Source organism: Gymnogyps californianus, chromosome 2 (genome assembly GCF_018139145.2).
Source record: "Gymnogyps californianus isolate 813 chromosome 2, ASM1813914v2, whole genome shotgun sequence".
NCBI classification, from domain to species: Eukaryota; Metazoa; Chordata; class Aves; order Accipitriformes; family Cathartidae; genus Gymnogyps; species Gymnogyps californianus.
In genome coordinates, this window is record NC_059472.1 from 67,552,347 (window position 1) to 67,567,296 (window position 14,950).

A 14,950-nucleotide genomic window follows, 5' to 3' on the forward strand; every position below is an offset into this window, starting at 1 on the left:
TTTTACCTGCTTACTGCGTCTTCAGTCACAGCTAGGCCGGGTTATTTATTAATGAAAATACTTAATGCACAAGCACACATGTGCACACCCAAGTATTTTCACGGATCATATATACGCATAGTCTTGTACTAGGCTCTCATTTCTATCACTTGAAATGTAGCATGTAAATTATTTAGAGGTGATTATTTTCCACCAGTAACAGATCTTAGAGATACCCAAGTGTACCGGTTTTGGCTGGGACAGAATTAATTTTCTTCATACTACCTGGTATGGTGCTGTTTTGGATTTGTGATAAAAACAGCATTGATAACATGGGGCATGTGTTAGCTATTGTTTAGCAGTGCTTACACAGCTGCCTACCAGGGCTAACCACCAACACCAAGCTAAACACAGTTTTAGTTTCTTATAGTTATGGGATTCTATGCAATTAATACTCCATATGTGTCGTCTTTGTAATAACAACAGTCTGTATTATCAATAAGATTTATATGCTCTTCAAACTGCACTACTGCATTAAGAATACCTGACTGCAGCATCTGATTCAAAGAGGAGAAAATCAACAAAAACGCTTTCTCGTAAGTAATACACTCAGTTAAGTATCCTATACTAGTACACATCTTCCATATTTCAGAGTGTTGATAGGATTTTGTGCTATACGTTTCCCCAGGAACAAGACTGAAAGCAAGTCAGCGTCAGAAACAGAAACTGCATTTTCCATCTCTGCTCTTCCTCCCCCTTTTGCATGTATCTTCTGTCATCTTCAGCGAACAAGGTAAGACAAATGACAGAGGGAGGCTTAATGTGCTTCTCTAAAAAGAAAAACTACCATCATTTAAATCTCGTAAAAAGGACAAACAAAAATTGCCTATAAGTCTTAGTATCTCTTTCCTCTCTTCCCTCTCTCCGCAAGATTAAAAAAAAACAGTAAATTTTTTAGAATATTTCCCTTTTCAATAGTTTACATGTTTTCAATATTCTGTCAAAAACAAGAAACAGAAACTGTGGTCACTGCCATGGGATCAAGACAATTGAAGTCTCTGAACTACTCAGCCAAAAGACCTAACTGTTTAAGACTGTCCAATGATACTTCCCATTCGCCTTCTTGTTTCCACTTACAGCTTCATTAAAATTAGTCTACCGGCACTAGTAGGCTAATTTAGCCATCAAAGAATCAATGAAGCAACACCACTGGGGCAGGGGGCAGACAGAACATACTGAAGCTGCAGAAGCACAGAACAAACTCCGGCTTCCTTGATCAGCTCTCACTGTGAGGAACACACACAGTTCTCTCTTCCTAGACCAGAAGAAACTCTGCATTAAAAATTTCTTTCCAAAGTAGAGGTGAAAAGATTTACTTTGCTAAAAAACTCTTACAGCTTGCATCCACACTGAAACCAGCTGCTCTAGTTCCATTTTAGCCTGTTTAGACAGCTCCAAAATGTGTTCTCTGTGCTCATGACTGGTATAGGCAGAATCTGTGAAGTCCTCCGTATGTTCCAGGATAACTTCCAGCATTGTCGAAAGGTTCTCTTTTGAGAGAAAATAAAGATTCTCACGAAGACCCTCCACCTTGTTCTAAAAAAGAAGCATATCAGTTCCTTGAGAATTTATGTGGTTATACAGTTGTGACGCAAATGCAGAAAGCAGATGTATCATTTTACATTTTATTTTTCTCCTCGGGGCCCTTTTTTATTATTCACTTATTTTCAAAGTAATCAAAAAATTTGCTTGTATCCAGACGTCCAGTTTAGGGTTTGGGATTTTTTTGTTTAATGTTAATACCATCAGCAAATTACTAGCCACTTATCAGAAGTAACAGCAAATACATTACTGTTCTACTGCTGTCAATAAAAAGTTTTTAAGTTCAGTAAGTTTTAGAAATTGTGTATTCAGATTGTTTGATCTTTCTACATCAATATCATCTATTTTGAGTGTTTTTCTAAAAATTTACATGTAGCAAATTGAATACTTTGAGGCACTTTGCAAAAATTTCAACCAAATTCTAAAGGGGAGGGCGGGGGAATAAATAAATAAAAATAACAACAACATCAAAGTGACAGACTCCAAAGAAATACGACATGGTTGTTCACTAACTGTTCTTAACTGAGTATGAAATTCAGAAAAGCCTTTATCAGGAAAAATCAACTGAGCTACAATTTCAATTCGTAACATTTCCTTCGAATGACAGTTTGCTCTTTTAAATGTTTGGATGAATATTTTTGTGTGCAGTTTTAAAAATACTACCAATTACAAAGCAAGAATTATTCAACAACAACTATTTTAATGAAATTCTGATCGGTATCCTGATACTTAAGTTTATTCAACGCCAAGGCATCACCTCAACAAAACATTAGAGTTCTGAATGCATTCTGATTCAGGAGGAGATGGCAAGTAGCAGAAGGTGTATTTTGGCAATGACAATGAAATTATGATCACCTCTTGTCAGATTCTCTAACATTTGGGGACAGTTAAGTTAACACTGCTGAAGAGATGCAGCTCCACCGTTTGGAATTAAAAAAAAAAAAGAAATCCCCCCCCCATTCTAGTTTTGAGGTAATTTATTAGGCTGTAGAAAACAATACTATTTCTACACTTACCTTGAATTCTTTGATGCCAGAATATATGCTGATGGGGACCATTTCATTTTCTCCATTTGGTCTAGAGTCAGTTACAATTTCTATTACCTGTTCCAAAGCTAATCTCATCCGATGAAAAACTCCATCTTTGTTTATACGAGCAGATTCACAGTCCGGATGCCTCAGACAAGTCTTTTTAAAGGAAGCAAAGTAAGCGTTATGAAAGAGTACACATGCAGTATAGCGAAATTAATGCTTCCTGCTAAACCAAGTCTAAAGAATGTGTTAGAATATGGTAAATTCTTTCTGTTAAACTGCTATTGTGTTAAGTAGAATTCATACTGTTACTCAGAACATAAAGATTTTCCTCTACTCATTCTTTACTCTTATTCCCTTCTTTAGCACAAAGTTTAAAGTGGGGCTGAGAAAGAAGAGTCAGCTATCCTGCCAGATGCCATACCCTGTGATTTATCCAAGTTGTGTAAGAACATGCATACTCACTCACCTTTGAAGCAGTTAGGAGCATCATGGTGCACTTCTCAAGAACAGCCCTAGATGCTGCCATTCTAGCCTTTTTCTTCTCATCCTTCAAATCCTAAAAACCAAAAGAAAAAATGACCTAATATTACACAATATCTAAAATGTTAACTGCTTGTGAGACTGGAAAAAGGAAACTCTCTTGCTGATGGATGAGTTGTGAGAAAGCTTCTTTATGTCTCGCAACTGCTATTTTCAGCCTAACTCATGATCTAGAACTTGCTTTTCAGACAGATTTTAATTTATGCGTTTATTCTTGGCTCTATTCAATTCAGATTTCAAAGAAGGAAGATCTCAGAGATACAGAGCGTGTTATGTAAACTGTCACTAATTTTGCTATCTTTATCATATAGCATTATTCATAAAACAGAAAAATGAAGGGAAAAGAACAGCTGACTAAAAAATACTTTCTGAAATGGGGGGAGGGTAAGGCAAAGACAGAGAACACCAGCTTTTTCATTGTACTGCAGTGAAGGAAATGTAACATAAATCTTTTGTCTACTTGAGTGTTATATTTACTACATACCACTAATAAAGAAAGTTTTAACAGGCTAAAAAAGCAAGTCCTCTGTAGAAAGGCATTGAGTACAGAAACTTTTCAAGAACTCTCCAGGGAGAGGGATATACCTGCAAAACCCAACTATAACCCCAGAAAAATTCATGGAAAGGGAAGAATTTAGAGTCCAAATTGGCATGGGGGTGGGATGGAGGGAAGAGGGCAAGACATGAATCCCTCAACATGTAAGAGGGTCTAACAAGAGGAAGAACTTACAAAGCTACAATTAAGATCTTCTCAATGCTCGCAAAGACAGCTGAATGCTATTTGAGTATTAAACAAGTAACTGAATGGGACCAGCTGAAAAGGGAACACTTTATAGGATGGAATTAATCCTAATTTACCCTAGATTAGCAAAAAACTCCGGATAATCACAGCAGCAGTCTGTTTTGACATTTTTATAAAAACCTTATTTAGCAACTACACAAAATCCTTAAGATGAAAATCACCACATAAAAAAAAAAAAAAAGCCAGCTCATTTCTGAAATTCTGACATTACATTCTGATAAATCTGACCACACTCAAGAGTTTCTGGCATACTTATTATAACTACAGAAAAATACTTTGAGGGATGTTTCCTCCCAATAAAACTAACAATGCCACATAGCAGCCTACACGCTGTGAAGCGAGCATATCAGGAAAAGTCCTGACACAATTTAAAAAGTAGTAATGAAACACTCTTTCCAAGAGAGTCAAGTAGGCAAGGAGGGGAGAGCCAAAGACCAGTTAACGTTGAAAACCAAAAATAGTTGAAAAGAATATCACTTACTAGCAATGCACCTTTCTCTTTCCAAGGAAGAACTGCTATGAATGTTTCAGGGAAACTTAAAGAGAGTTTATTTCCAAGCAGATATTTCCTTTAATTATATGTAGCTTTTCCAGAACTGATTCTTTGATACTGAGCATGTACTTAGCAGACTCAGAACACATCAACAGTAAAAGGAGATGCATGAGGTTGGCCAGCTGTTTATACAAATTGAATTTTGAATTTTGCTGGATATATCTGTATCAGGCCCTGGTTCAGTTCTGAATGGAGGATTTGATTGCCAAGGGGAAGCAACTAGAGCTCACAGCAGAAGTCTTAAGCCTCAGCAAACCTGTTATTTACATGGAATTAGCAGCAAAAAGCTTCCTGCATGAATGAAAGGCTTTGAAAGAGTAGCTGCATGCAAGAAGGAAAAAACCATTACCCCAAATAAGAAGGCTTTGACCTAAACCAAGAAAAATATTCCAGAATAATAAACAAAAACAAAAAAAACCCCAACCCCACAAGCAAATGTTTTATTAAGATCTAAAGACTTCATGTTTGGAGTTTTCTAAAATAATTACTCTGCTTTCAAATCCCTTCACTATGTGCAAACATCAAATGTTTCTGTCAAGTAACAACAGACAAATTCTCTACCAGAGTAATAAGCCAGAAAAGTTAGAGCCAAAAGACAGCGATTGAAGCCAAAGGACATCTCAAATAACATGCACCCAGGCTTCTGCAAGATATGCAGATCAAACAATGCAGTGATATTTCTCAGGCTGAGCTTTAAAATCAAAAGATGTCCTTTGGGTGGAGCAAGAAGAAGAAGTTAGGTTTCAGAGACAGGACACCAGCAATTGTTTTGTTTTGTAATAGTTAATCATCCCAGAAGAACCCAAACCTCCCAGTGAATCAGATGAAAATGATACCTTACAACATCTGTCACAGCTTTTTATTAATACTTACATTTTGCCGATCTCCAGTTAAATGGGCAAACTCTACCATTTCATTTCCAAACTGGCTGAATATTTGTACAAACTCCTGGAAACTACTGACTTTTTCTAGTTGTTCCATTGTTGCAAGAACCTGCAAGATAAGGGAAAATACTGTAGATTATCAAGATGCTAAACAGAAAACATTATTACTAAACTAGGCATATTATTATTTGCAGACACTTCTAAATCGTGTTGTTTAAAATGTATATATTTTGTCACTATTTAAGTATTAATAACTCAACAGCTGGAAATCAAGTCTAAATTAATAACCATGCTTCATTCAAAATGAGTCCTTTGTTGTCAACCCTCAAAAAACATTTTCCTCACTCCTCCCAGTATCAAGAGTAACAGTATTACAGGATTCAGCTTCCAGATACAGGAAAAATGTTACTGTCATATTAAATTTAAAAACATAAGTACTTGAAATTAATATACAGATTATATCCCTATGTTGTAACTCTCAATTTCAAAGTTCAGTTTCAGATGCGTAACTTTCAAAGTCTAAAACCACAGCTGCACAGTCAGACAGGTGTTTTAATGTCTGTGTGCATTAAAAAAAAAAAGCAACAGCATTCCACAAAAGAAAACAAAAAAGTTAGAAATGAGTTAATATAGTTTTATATTTTCCATAAAAACTTACTCTAGCTCTGAAGATTTTTATGAGCTCTATATAAAACAAAGAACTATATGAACCCAAGTTGTATCAAGCTCTTACTCAAGATACATAAAAGCATGCGAAATCAGCATTTTTTAAAACATTCAGCAAAAATTTTATCATATAGCTTATAAATTACTGAAGCTATCCTGCCGAAGTCACTACAATATGGTTTATAACAGAGATTAACATTAGGGTTTTTCAGGTTAGAGGCATAGTTGCTAATCCCAAAGTGATCTTTCAAATCCACTAAATGTCTTCAGAAGGGAAGACAGTCAAAGCAGTTCTTTATTGTGTTTCAGGCTGGAGATAAGATACCACATAAAGATTTAACAAACTCTACTTGAAAGGGAGAAACTTCAACTTATTTTTCCTTTCCTATGCCAAAAGTATCTTCCCCCCCAACTAAAAAAAGCAGTCTACATACCTGATTACGACAAACTACCCCTTCCCTGCAACCCAGGCAAACAAACCCTCCTAGAAGCACTCGTTCTTTTGTAATAGAGCAGCTGCTCAATCTCATAGTTATAATCTATGTAAAGCAAATGTTCCACTAAATCCTGTGAGTACTGTGGAACTGACTGCTTTATCATGCAATATTAGATTGCAGTATCTGTCTGAGTATCTTATGTTATGCAGCCAGTTCCACAAAGGTGCAGAAACAGAAACTTTCGTGACTCAGGTGTTGATGCACAAGCAAGGCTGGGGTATAAAGGGCTTGGAAGCAAGCTGCATAAAGATGAAGATGTGAAAATAGCAGGACAAGAGTGGAAGAAGTGGAGAACTACAGGACTGGGAAAGTGAGGATGTAGAAAAGCGAATGTGGAGAAAGGAGAAAACATACAAGTTAAGGTCCAACTTTCTCTTCTAAGAATGGATAAAAAAGTAATAGTAATTACGCTCAATCATTCTTGGTTTAAGCAAGTATAGTACTTTATGACTACAGTCTTGGTTGCAAGCAACTCTGTTACAGTTACCCTAGAGCAAGTGTTTCTGTCATGACAAATCTCTTGTCAAATAAAAATTTCAGTGAAAGCACACATATTTCCACTACAGCTAACAATTCTAGACATTCCAGGCAGAGCTGACATTCCAAGAAACTACATACAGGGAGAAACCATACAGACAGCTCTAAATTTTTCTAAAGCTTATTCAAGAGGCTGTTAAAATGCAAAATACCTGTGATGTCTTCATAATTTTTCATTTTAAACTTTCTTCAACATGAAACACACAGGTAATAATTAAAATGTACATTTTTAAATACAAGGTTAAAATATGTATCAGGAATGGCTTTAAGTTCCTGTTAATATCTAAATTAGAACTTAGTATTGCACAGCTACGCTGCACTATGAATGTCACCTTTCAGACAGCAGTTGTAGGCTGGTATCACTTCAGGGCACATCCATATTTTGATCCAATCCGCATAGTGCGGCAACACCCCCACTATCTGTCACTTCCCTATTCATTATTCTGGCACTCCTAACCTGACTGATGACAGTAAGCGGAACAAGACTTTAAGCTCTACTGATGTAGTGACTAAGTCTGATGGACAGTGAAACAAATTTTGTAAAGTAGGAAAGATGTGGGCAAGGACTTAAGAAATGCACACAATCTAAGAACACATGGACAGTATACATGGTGCAGAGGATGCAGAAGCAGGAACAAGATCATTGGGATCATCAACCAGAGGTTGGGTTCTGGAGCAGATCACCATTCCAGAAGATTTCAATCACTTCATCAGTCTATGAGATTGGATGTCCAACCACTAAGCTGTTTTTCTGTCCTATGCCCTTGGTTGACTTAATTACTCTTGATTCATATGAGGAAGATGATGATGACAATGAAAATGAAGGCATTCAGAAAGAGGCAGCAAGAAAACTGGCACTAAAAGATTAACATTGGGCATTCAGTCTCTAAGATGAAACTGCAGCTGAGATCTTCTGGAACAGTGACCCACTCCAAGAAGCCAGCATCTGCTCCGGTTCGCAGTACTGATGATCCTGTTCCTGCCTTTCCATTCTCTATGCCATATTATACTACACTGTCTCTGAGCATTTGTGTACACTTCTTAAGTCCTTGCCCACATCATCCCTCTACCACAATATTTCTTACAGGAAGAACTGCTTTGCTATCCATCACACCAGTGTCTGACACACTTTTCGGGAGTGTACTCTATAAATATCAGGGTATGCCTGGATAAGACACCGTCACTTGTTTAATTTGGTTCTAGAGATGTGAATTGCTCTACTGGTAACTTAAACAGAAGCAGATATTCTCAAACACATGTAGACTATGCGTAGAAAGAAGAATGCAGTAAAACCCAAAAGACCACAAAGACTAGGGTGACTATGGCAATCAGAGTCAGACACACTTACTCTGGAATATGAGACTTCATTTTAAATACCTTCATAATTAAATCTTGCACCTATGCTTACTATATTCATATCACCGTATATATGACAATAGTTTCATATATATTGAAGACTATCATAACCATGCCCTGCTGCTGAAAGGATATATTCCTCCTTATCCCTTCACGATACAAGCACTTGCACGGTTGCTCTGTAGCCTAAATCTGTGTTAACACCAGCCACTTTTGGAAAGGTAAATTAATTCAGATCACTGCATGGCTGCAGAGGACAGCAGAAGAAAAGCTCACGAAAGGCAGCAAAAGGTATTAAATGCACCGTTCTGGTCTCCAGTGCAAGAAAAGACCAAAGCTGCAAGTAACTTCAGCAAATTAATATTGATAAAACTGCTGCCACCTTCACCAGCCACTGAGAGAAGAAAAGAACACTAAGACAGCAAAACAGTGCTGCTAAGTCTAAAGCCAGACTAAAGCAGGTATTACCGTAGTTTTTGAATCCTGGACTCAACTAAGTGTCTTGGATCTAGAAGCTGCAAAATAGACCAGCATGTCTGGAAAGCAAACTGGGACAAAGGAAGAGAGAGCATAAGGAGTCAAAAGAGAAAAGAGGGGCACCGCTCTGGATTACGAGTTGAAAATTAATGGAAAAACGCCGGTCCTATCAGGCTCTCATCTTCCAAACATGAGGTTTTTCTATTTTTGTTTTAGCACATCAGGGGAGGAAAAAAAAGAAAGAATCCTACGGGCAAGACAGTGCAGTACATGAAATAGATTACATTGAGGTTAAATGGGCCTTCATACATTATTTAAATCATCTAAGTAGTTTCAAGCTAAGTTTCAAGACATAAATTAAACTGCACAAAAAACTTTTAATCTGTAAACCTCACTTCACAAGCACAGACTTTTATCAGCATTCCTCACAGCTTTTTGCCTTGGACGCATTCATAACAGTCTCCTTGTCTTGATCCTGACAGTACAAACATCCTGTCCTTAGCAAGTAGAAGCTTTTAGTGGCCATTTTACTAACAGACACACTTCCCACCTCACAGCAAACTTACAGTTAAATAAGCAGTAACACAGCACCTTCTCCAGTATACTAAGTCAATAGAGCAAAACAGGTCACAGAAAATGTAGAAAGTCACTGAAAATTGTTATTTTGTTCCTCCTGACTTACAACCATCCCCTTTCAGATATCTGGTAGGTGACCATGTGCAAGACATTCATTTTTACCTCTTTATTTTGCACTTCTCCTAGAGATACAATGAAAATACCACTTCATTTACCATCACTCTTTTGCATTGACTGCGGGTATCAGTTAAACAAAAGAAAAAAGAAGCTACAAATACCTTGTTTCTGGAAGTTATAATTTGCTTAATAACAATTCTGTCTGCTAACACCAGCACCTTTGTGACAGAAGAAAGCAACAGCCTTGCAGCTTTTACCACACCCGTTTTGTCCGTAAAGATTGTTATGTGGCTATCAGATTCTGGATGATCCAAGCTTGCCACATCCGTAAGCTGTGCAATTGTTTCACCTAGAGGGGGAAAAAAGAAATAAATAACATTTCATACTTATAAAAAACGATACTGGGCCATTAGGCATTCTTAGCTTTTACCTTTGAGGGATAAAACAACAATTTCAGAGCTACCTACAACTCTTTTTTTATTTCACTTCACTTCCTTCTCCTGACTGCTGGTGGCACCCTCTCCATATTTAACTTTGGATTTATTCAGTACTGCCTCATTCTTCCATCTGTAACATACACGAATTTTGTTACAGTAGTCTACAGATATTTGAGGTGGAGGGGGTAGAGCTGGGGAGCAAGGAGGGAGAAAACATTAATGGGAGATATTTTTCCAATTTTAATAGCAAAAGTCAAATCAGTGTCGACACTTGCAGCATCAAACCACTGAAGGAGTGGGATGCAGCAAGGAAGGAAGAACTACAAATTCCCCTCCACTTTCCAAATTTCAGTTAGTATTCCCATAATTTATGGATTTCCTATTCCTGTAGAAGCCTTCAGGCATGAAGAATAAAGAGATTCCAAACAGTACCTTTATAACTTATAGGACTGAAGCATTATAGTGAGACTACTACACTTTATGTTCGAAGGAGGGCCACCAAACAGTATGAAGTCAGAGACAGGAGAGGAAAAAAAGGCAAACAAGCACTGATTTTCAGTTCATAAGCATCTTTTTATTCAACTAGCATTTTGTTGATAATAGTTAAATAGAACCATTTGACCACTTTTATTTTTTATGCAGTTAAAAATTCTACAGTCTAATGCAGCCAATGGACCTCCTTGTCTGAGAAGGATCACAGGCCCCTATCCAATTAAATCTTCTGGAGTACCCTAGATAATAGTGCAATAGGGGAAGGGCATAGAGCAGTTTCCTGTTCCACAACCACAGAAGGACTGCTGGGAGACTGAACTCCGGCAAGCTCTGAGACATGCTTTCTGTTAGCATGCAACACAAGATGATCAACCCACAACTAACCTGCAGATCACCCTTGAAGATAAAATCTAGGACATTTGATTGAGTCCCCTATGACTCATCTTCAAAACCTCAACTAAGGTAATTCACCTAGGCAGACAAGATACTCCAAAAGCCTGATAAAGCCAGAGGTCCCATATGAAGAACCTGAGGGTGCATTATTACTCTGGAAATACCACACACAAACACTATGGAACAAGGAAGGCCTGACAGTCCTTCAAACCACAGAGCTCCATGCTTCACAGTGTTTGTGTAGAGATTTCTCTCCTCTGACAATTGTAATCCCTTGAGCTCCTAAGTTGCCTGAATAGGTATTGCACTTTGGCAAGGAACTTCCAGTAGTTTTGCTAGGACCAGGCCAGGTCATAAAAGCCATGCTACAAATAATCAGAGGGTGTCTCTAGTGTAAGTATGCAAATATGATAAACAGAGTACACTCTGAGATGGGGAGTTCCACAGCTGAAGGGCCCGAAAATGAACAGAAGCAAGAAGAATTATAAAAGTACGGCTATTATCCAAACAGTGAGGGAGACAGATACACTAACAGTGAAGCTGTAGGACAAGTCTCCAGTCAGGCAAGATCATTTAACAGCAAAACAGATTGGCCATTGCCTTCTCCACAGTCAAATTCATTTCAGTTCAGGCCAATCTCCAGCTGGAACTGTTCAACTTTGTCAGCAGATTAACCCCAATCTATTCCTTTGACCTCAAAACATATGTGACAACATAAAATGCTGTAGAAACACACCGAGAACAATTAAAACAGACGTAAAGTGCTTTTGGTAACCAAGGAAGGATGCACAACATCATTATCCCATTTCTTATGCTGTGGGATTCACCTTCATGAAGATGAATTATCAAGTCATAGGTGAAGCATCTAGTCATACAAAGAGTAATCAGAGAACGTAGAAAGAGCTGCAAAATCTGCCTGTCAAAAGCTCCAGACAGCCCTAAAAACTTGAGACTTCTGACAACAGAACAAAGGCTTCCTTCTTTGCCTGCAGATCTGCAACTACAAGAACAGGAATGGTACCCTGGGAATAAGCTACGAGAAGCAAGACCTGTTAGGGTAAAAAGACTGAGCTAGGGACTAAGGCAGCTGGGCATACACAAGTCCATGGGACACATCTGAGAGTGTCAAAGGAGCAGTTCAGTGTCACTGTAATTCTGCTATCATGTCTGAAAGATTGTGACAATTGGGACAGATTTCCAATGATAGAAAGGCAACTGTCACACCCATCTTCAAGAAGGGTAACAAGAAAAATTCAGGCAATTCTGAGCTAGTCAGCCTCACGTCAGTCTCCAGGAATATTAGTAAAATCATCTTGGAAGCCATTATCACATGAAGCAGAAAAAGGCAATTGGGAAGAGCCAGCACAGACCTGCAAGGGTGAATAGTCCCTTATCAATCTAAATGCCTTCTATGAAGAGATGACACCGTCTCTAGAAAAGAAAGTAATGCAGGCTGTGTATCTCAATGTTAGCAAGGCCTTCAACATGATGTCGCACAGTGTCCTTATAACTAAATCATGAGATATGGACTGGATAAGTAAACAATAAGGTGGGTAGAGAATAGACCTGACTGTTGCGCTCGGGGATGGTGATAAGTGGTACAAAGTCCAATGGGCAGTCAGTTACCAGTGGTGTCCTTCAGGGACTGATACAAGGCATCAAAACTGTTCCCTGGATGATGGGCCAGCATGTTCAGCACGTGTGTGAACAATACCAAACTGGGGGAGTGTTTCATACGCTGGAGGACAGGGCTGCTAGACAGAGGGACAGGCCGGAAAGATGATCTGACAGGAAGTTTGTGAAGTCCAGCAAAGGCAATAATACCAAGTCCTGCGTCTGGGCCAGGATAACACCACACAACAGTACAGGCTGGGATCAGCTGCCTGGAGAAAACCTTTGCAAGAAAAGACATGGGGGTCCTGGTGGACAAAAAGAGTTGACCAAGAGTCAGCAATGATGGCCAGCTGCACGCTGGGTTGTTAGCAGGAATGTAACCAGCAGGCTGCAGAAATGATTCTTCCCTTCTGGTTGGCACTTGTGAGACAGCATCTGGAGTACCATGTCCAGTTCTGGGCTCCCCAGTACAAGGGAAAACATTGACATAGTGGAGCATGTGACGTAAGGGGAGAGGTTGAAGGAAGCGAGTTTGTTCCATCTCAAGAAAAGAAGGCCAATGGCAGAGTTTACTGCAGTCTACAACTACCTATCTAATGGGCAGGTAGAGAAGCCAGAGACAGACTGCTCCCAGAGGTGCATGGTGTCAGGACAAAAAGCAATGGACAAGATATAAGAAAATAGTTTTGCCACTGAAAGAGTGGTCAAACAGTGTAAGAGGTGTACAAGAAATTGCATGGTTTCCATTCTTGGAGTTAAATGTCCCTTCTAACCTAAGTTATCCTGTGATTCTATTTATCCATTTTAAATTGTTGGTTTTCAGCCTCCTTAATTTAGTCCTTCTCTGTACTGAAAGACAAGGCAAAAATAGGAGAGCGCTATTTATTGCTTCCATTTTACTCCATGTCTTCCTTTAGGGCTATGTAGTCAACTGGCAGAGAATACTGAAAATGTTATGACACTAACTTATTCTTGACATGTGTTTTCTCTTTTAAATTAACCAGTCTTTCCTAGTTTTGCAGGGGAAAAAAAAAAGAAAAAACATCACAGATGGGCATCTAAAAATGTGCTTCTTTGAGTTACATTCCACTACTATACTGTCACTGTAAACACTGACACAGTGCAAGACTGATGTTAGGCAAAATCTGCTACATGACCCTCTGCAGTGTTTTATGATTCTATTTTGAGTCAATCAAATTACAAGGTTTATTACAAGGAAACAGTCATAACAAGTCTGAAACACTTCAGATCACTGATTATACCCTTCACAAGAGAGAGATACAACATCTGTCATCCTTCAAAGCCTCTGCAGGATATGCAATTGATTTAAAGACTCCCTACTTTTCTTAGCAACTGAGACACTTAATGTTCTAAATCCTTTAGTGTTGAAATCTGTCTTCTACGTCTAACAAAGTGTCCCTTTAATTTTTGAGGCACAATCTAATTTATCGGCTAAAAAGAAGTGTGAACAGCTCTAAACATCCTCTGTCCTAAACAGCAAGGGCTTTCTGCTGCCCATGCCATCAGAACATGGGATTCTTTTATACAAGTCAATATTCTTGGCTGTAATTGGCCAGGAGATTTTATTGACTTGCTTGGGAACACCGAAGTTGTTCAAAATGGCACTTGAGCAACTGCGTTCAGAGACTGAATTCAGAGGACAGTTATCTGTAAGAATTTATCTGCACAAAGGACTGTCTTACCTTGTCCAACACTTAACAGTCCGCAGAGATAATACCAGCACAAAAAAAAAAAAAAAAAACCCAAACCAAAAACCAAAACAAAACAAACAAAAAAACCAGCCGCAAACACGTTTGATATAATGAATTTCCCATGTAAGTCTTCAGTTAGATCTTAAGTGGATAGCTCAGAGAGAATAACTGACTCATGCCAAGGCAAATGTGAGGCTTGACAGAAAAGTAAACAGTCTATATCTTCACTCCTCTAGATTGAGGCACGTTACTGTGCAACAGGAAATAAAACTTACAATGTAAAAAAGTATAACCATTTGGTGAGAGAAAATACTGCAGACTATTTTTAGATTCTGAGCTCCTCCTGGATACGCTGATAGGGACAAAAAGCACTTGGCCACAGCATAACCGGCAAGTCAAGAAACAGAGATCCAGACTGCACTGCTCTTCCAGCAGCTGAGATCATTGATGTAAACTTTGGCAATTTTGGCTTGTCAGCATTTTACTTGGATCTCTGAAGAGAAAACACATGCTTCACGTAACAAATGGAATGCTTTCAAATTAGGACATTTCTGTTTGTAGCCAAGTTTACTGGAGCGACCATGAATTTTCAGTCTGAAGTTTATCTAGAATAGTCCTTCAAATCACAAAAACAATCATTCATCACCAGCACGTTTCTAGACATTGCGACTCATTGTTGAGG

The 14,950-nt window shown here is 38.4% G+C and overlaps 1 protein-coding gene across 1 annotated transcript in view; it reads right to left on the minus strand.

The window, feature by feature from the left end:
• Positions 1 to 14,950, minus strand: part of CTNNAL1 (catenin alpha like 1) — a 59,156-nt gene that overhangs the window by 22,895 nt on the left and 21,311 nt on the right. The window contains exons 3-7 of the mRNA XM_050890768.1: positions 9,782 to 9,969; positions 5,384 to 5,503; positions 3,082 to 3,171; positions 2,598 to 2,768; positions 1,375 to 1,575 (exon numbers count right to left, since the gene is read on the minus strand). Coding sequence (XP_050746725.1) covers positions 1,375 to 1,575; positions 2,598 to 2,768; positions 3,082 to 3,171; positions 5,384 to 5,503; positions 9,782 to 9,969 — 770 coding nt within the window. The remainder of the gene's footprint in view (positions 1 to 1,374; positions 1,576 to 2,597; positions 2,769 to 3,081; positions 3,172 to 5,383; positions 5,504 to 9,781; positions 9,970 to 14,950) is intronic.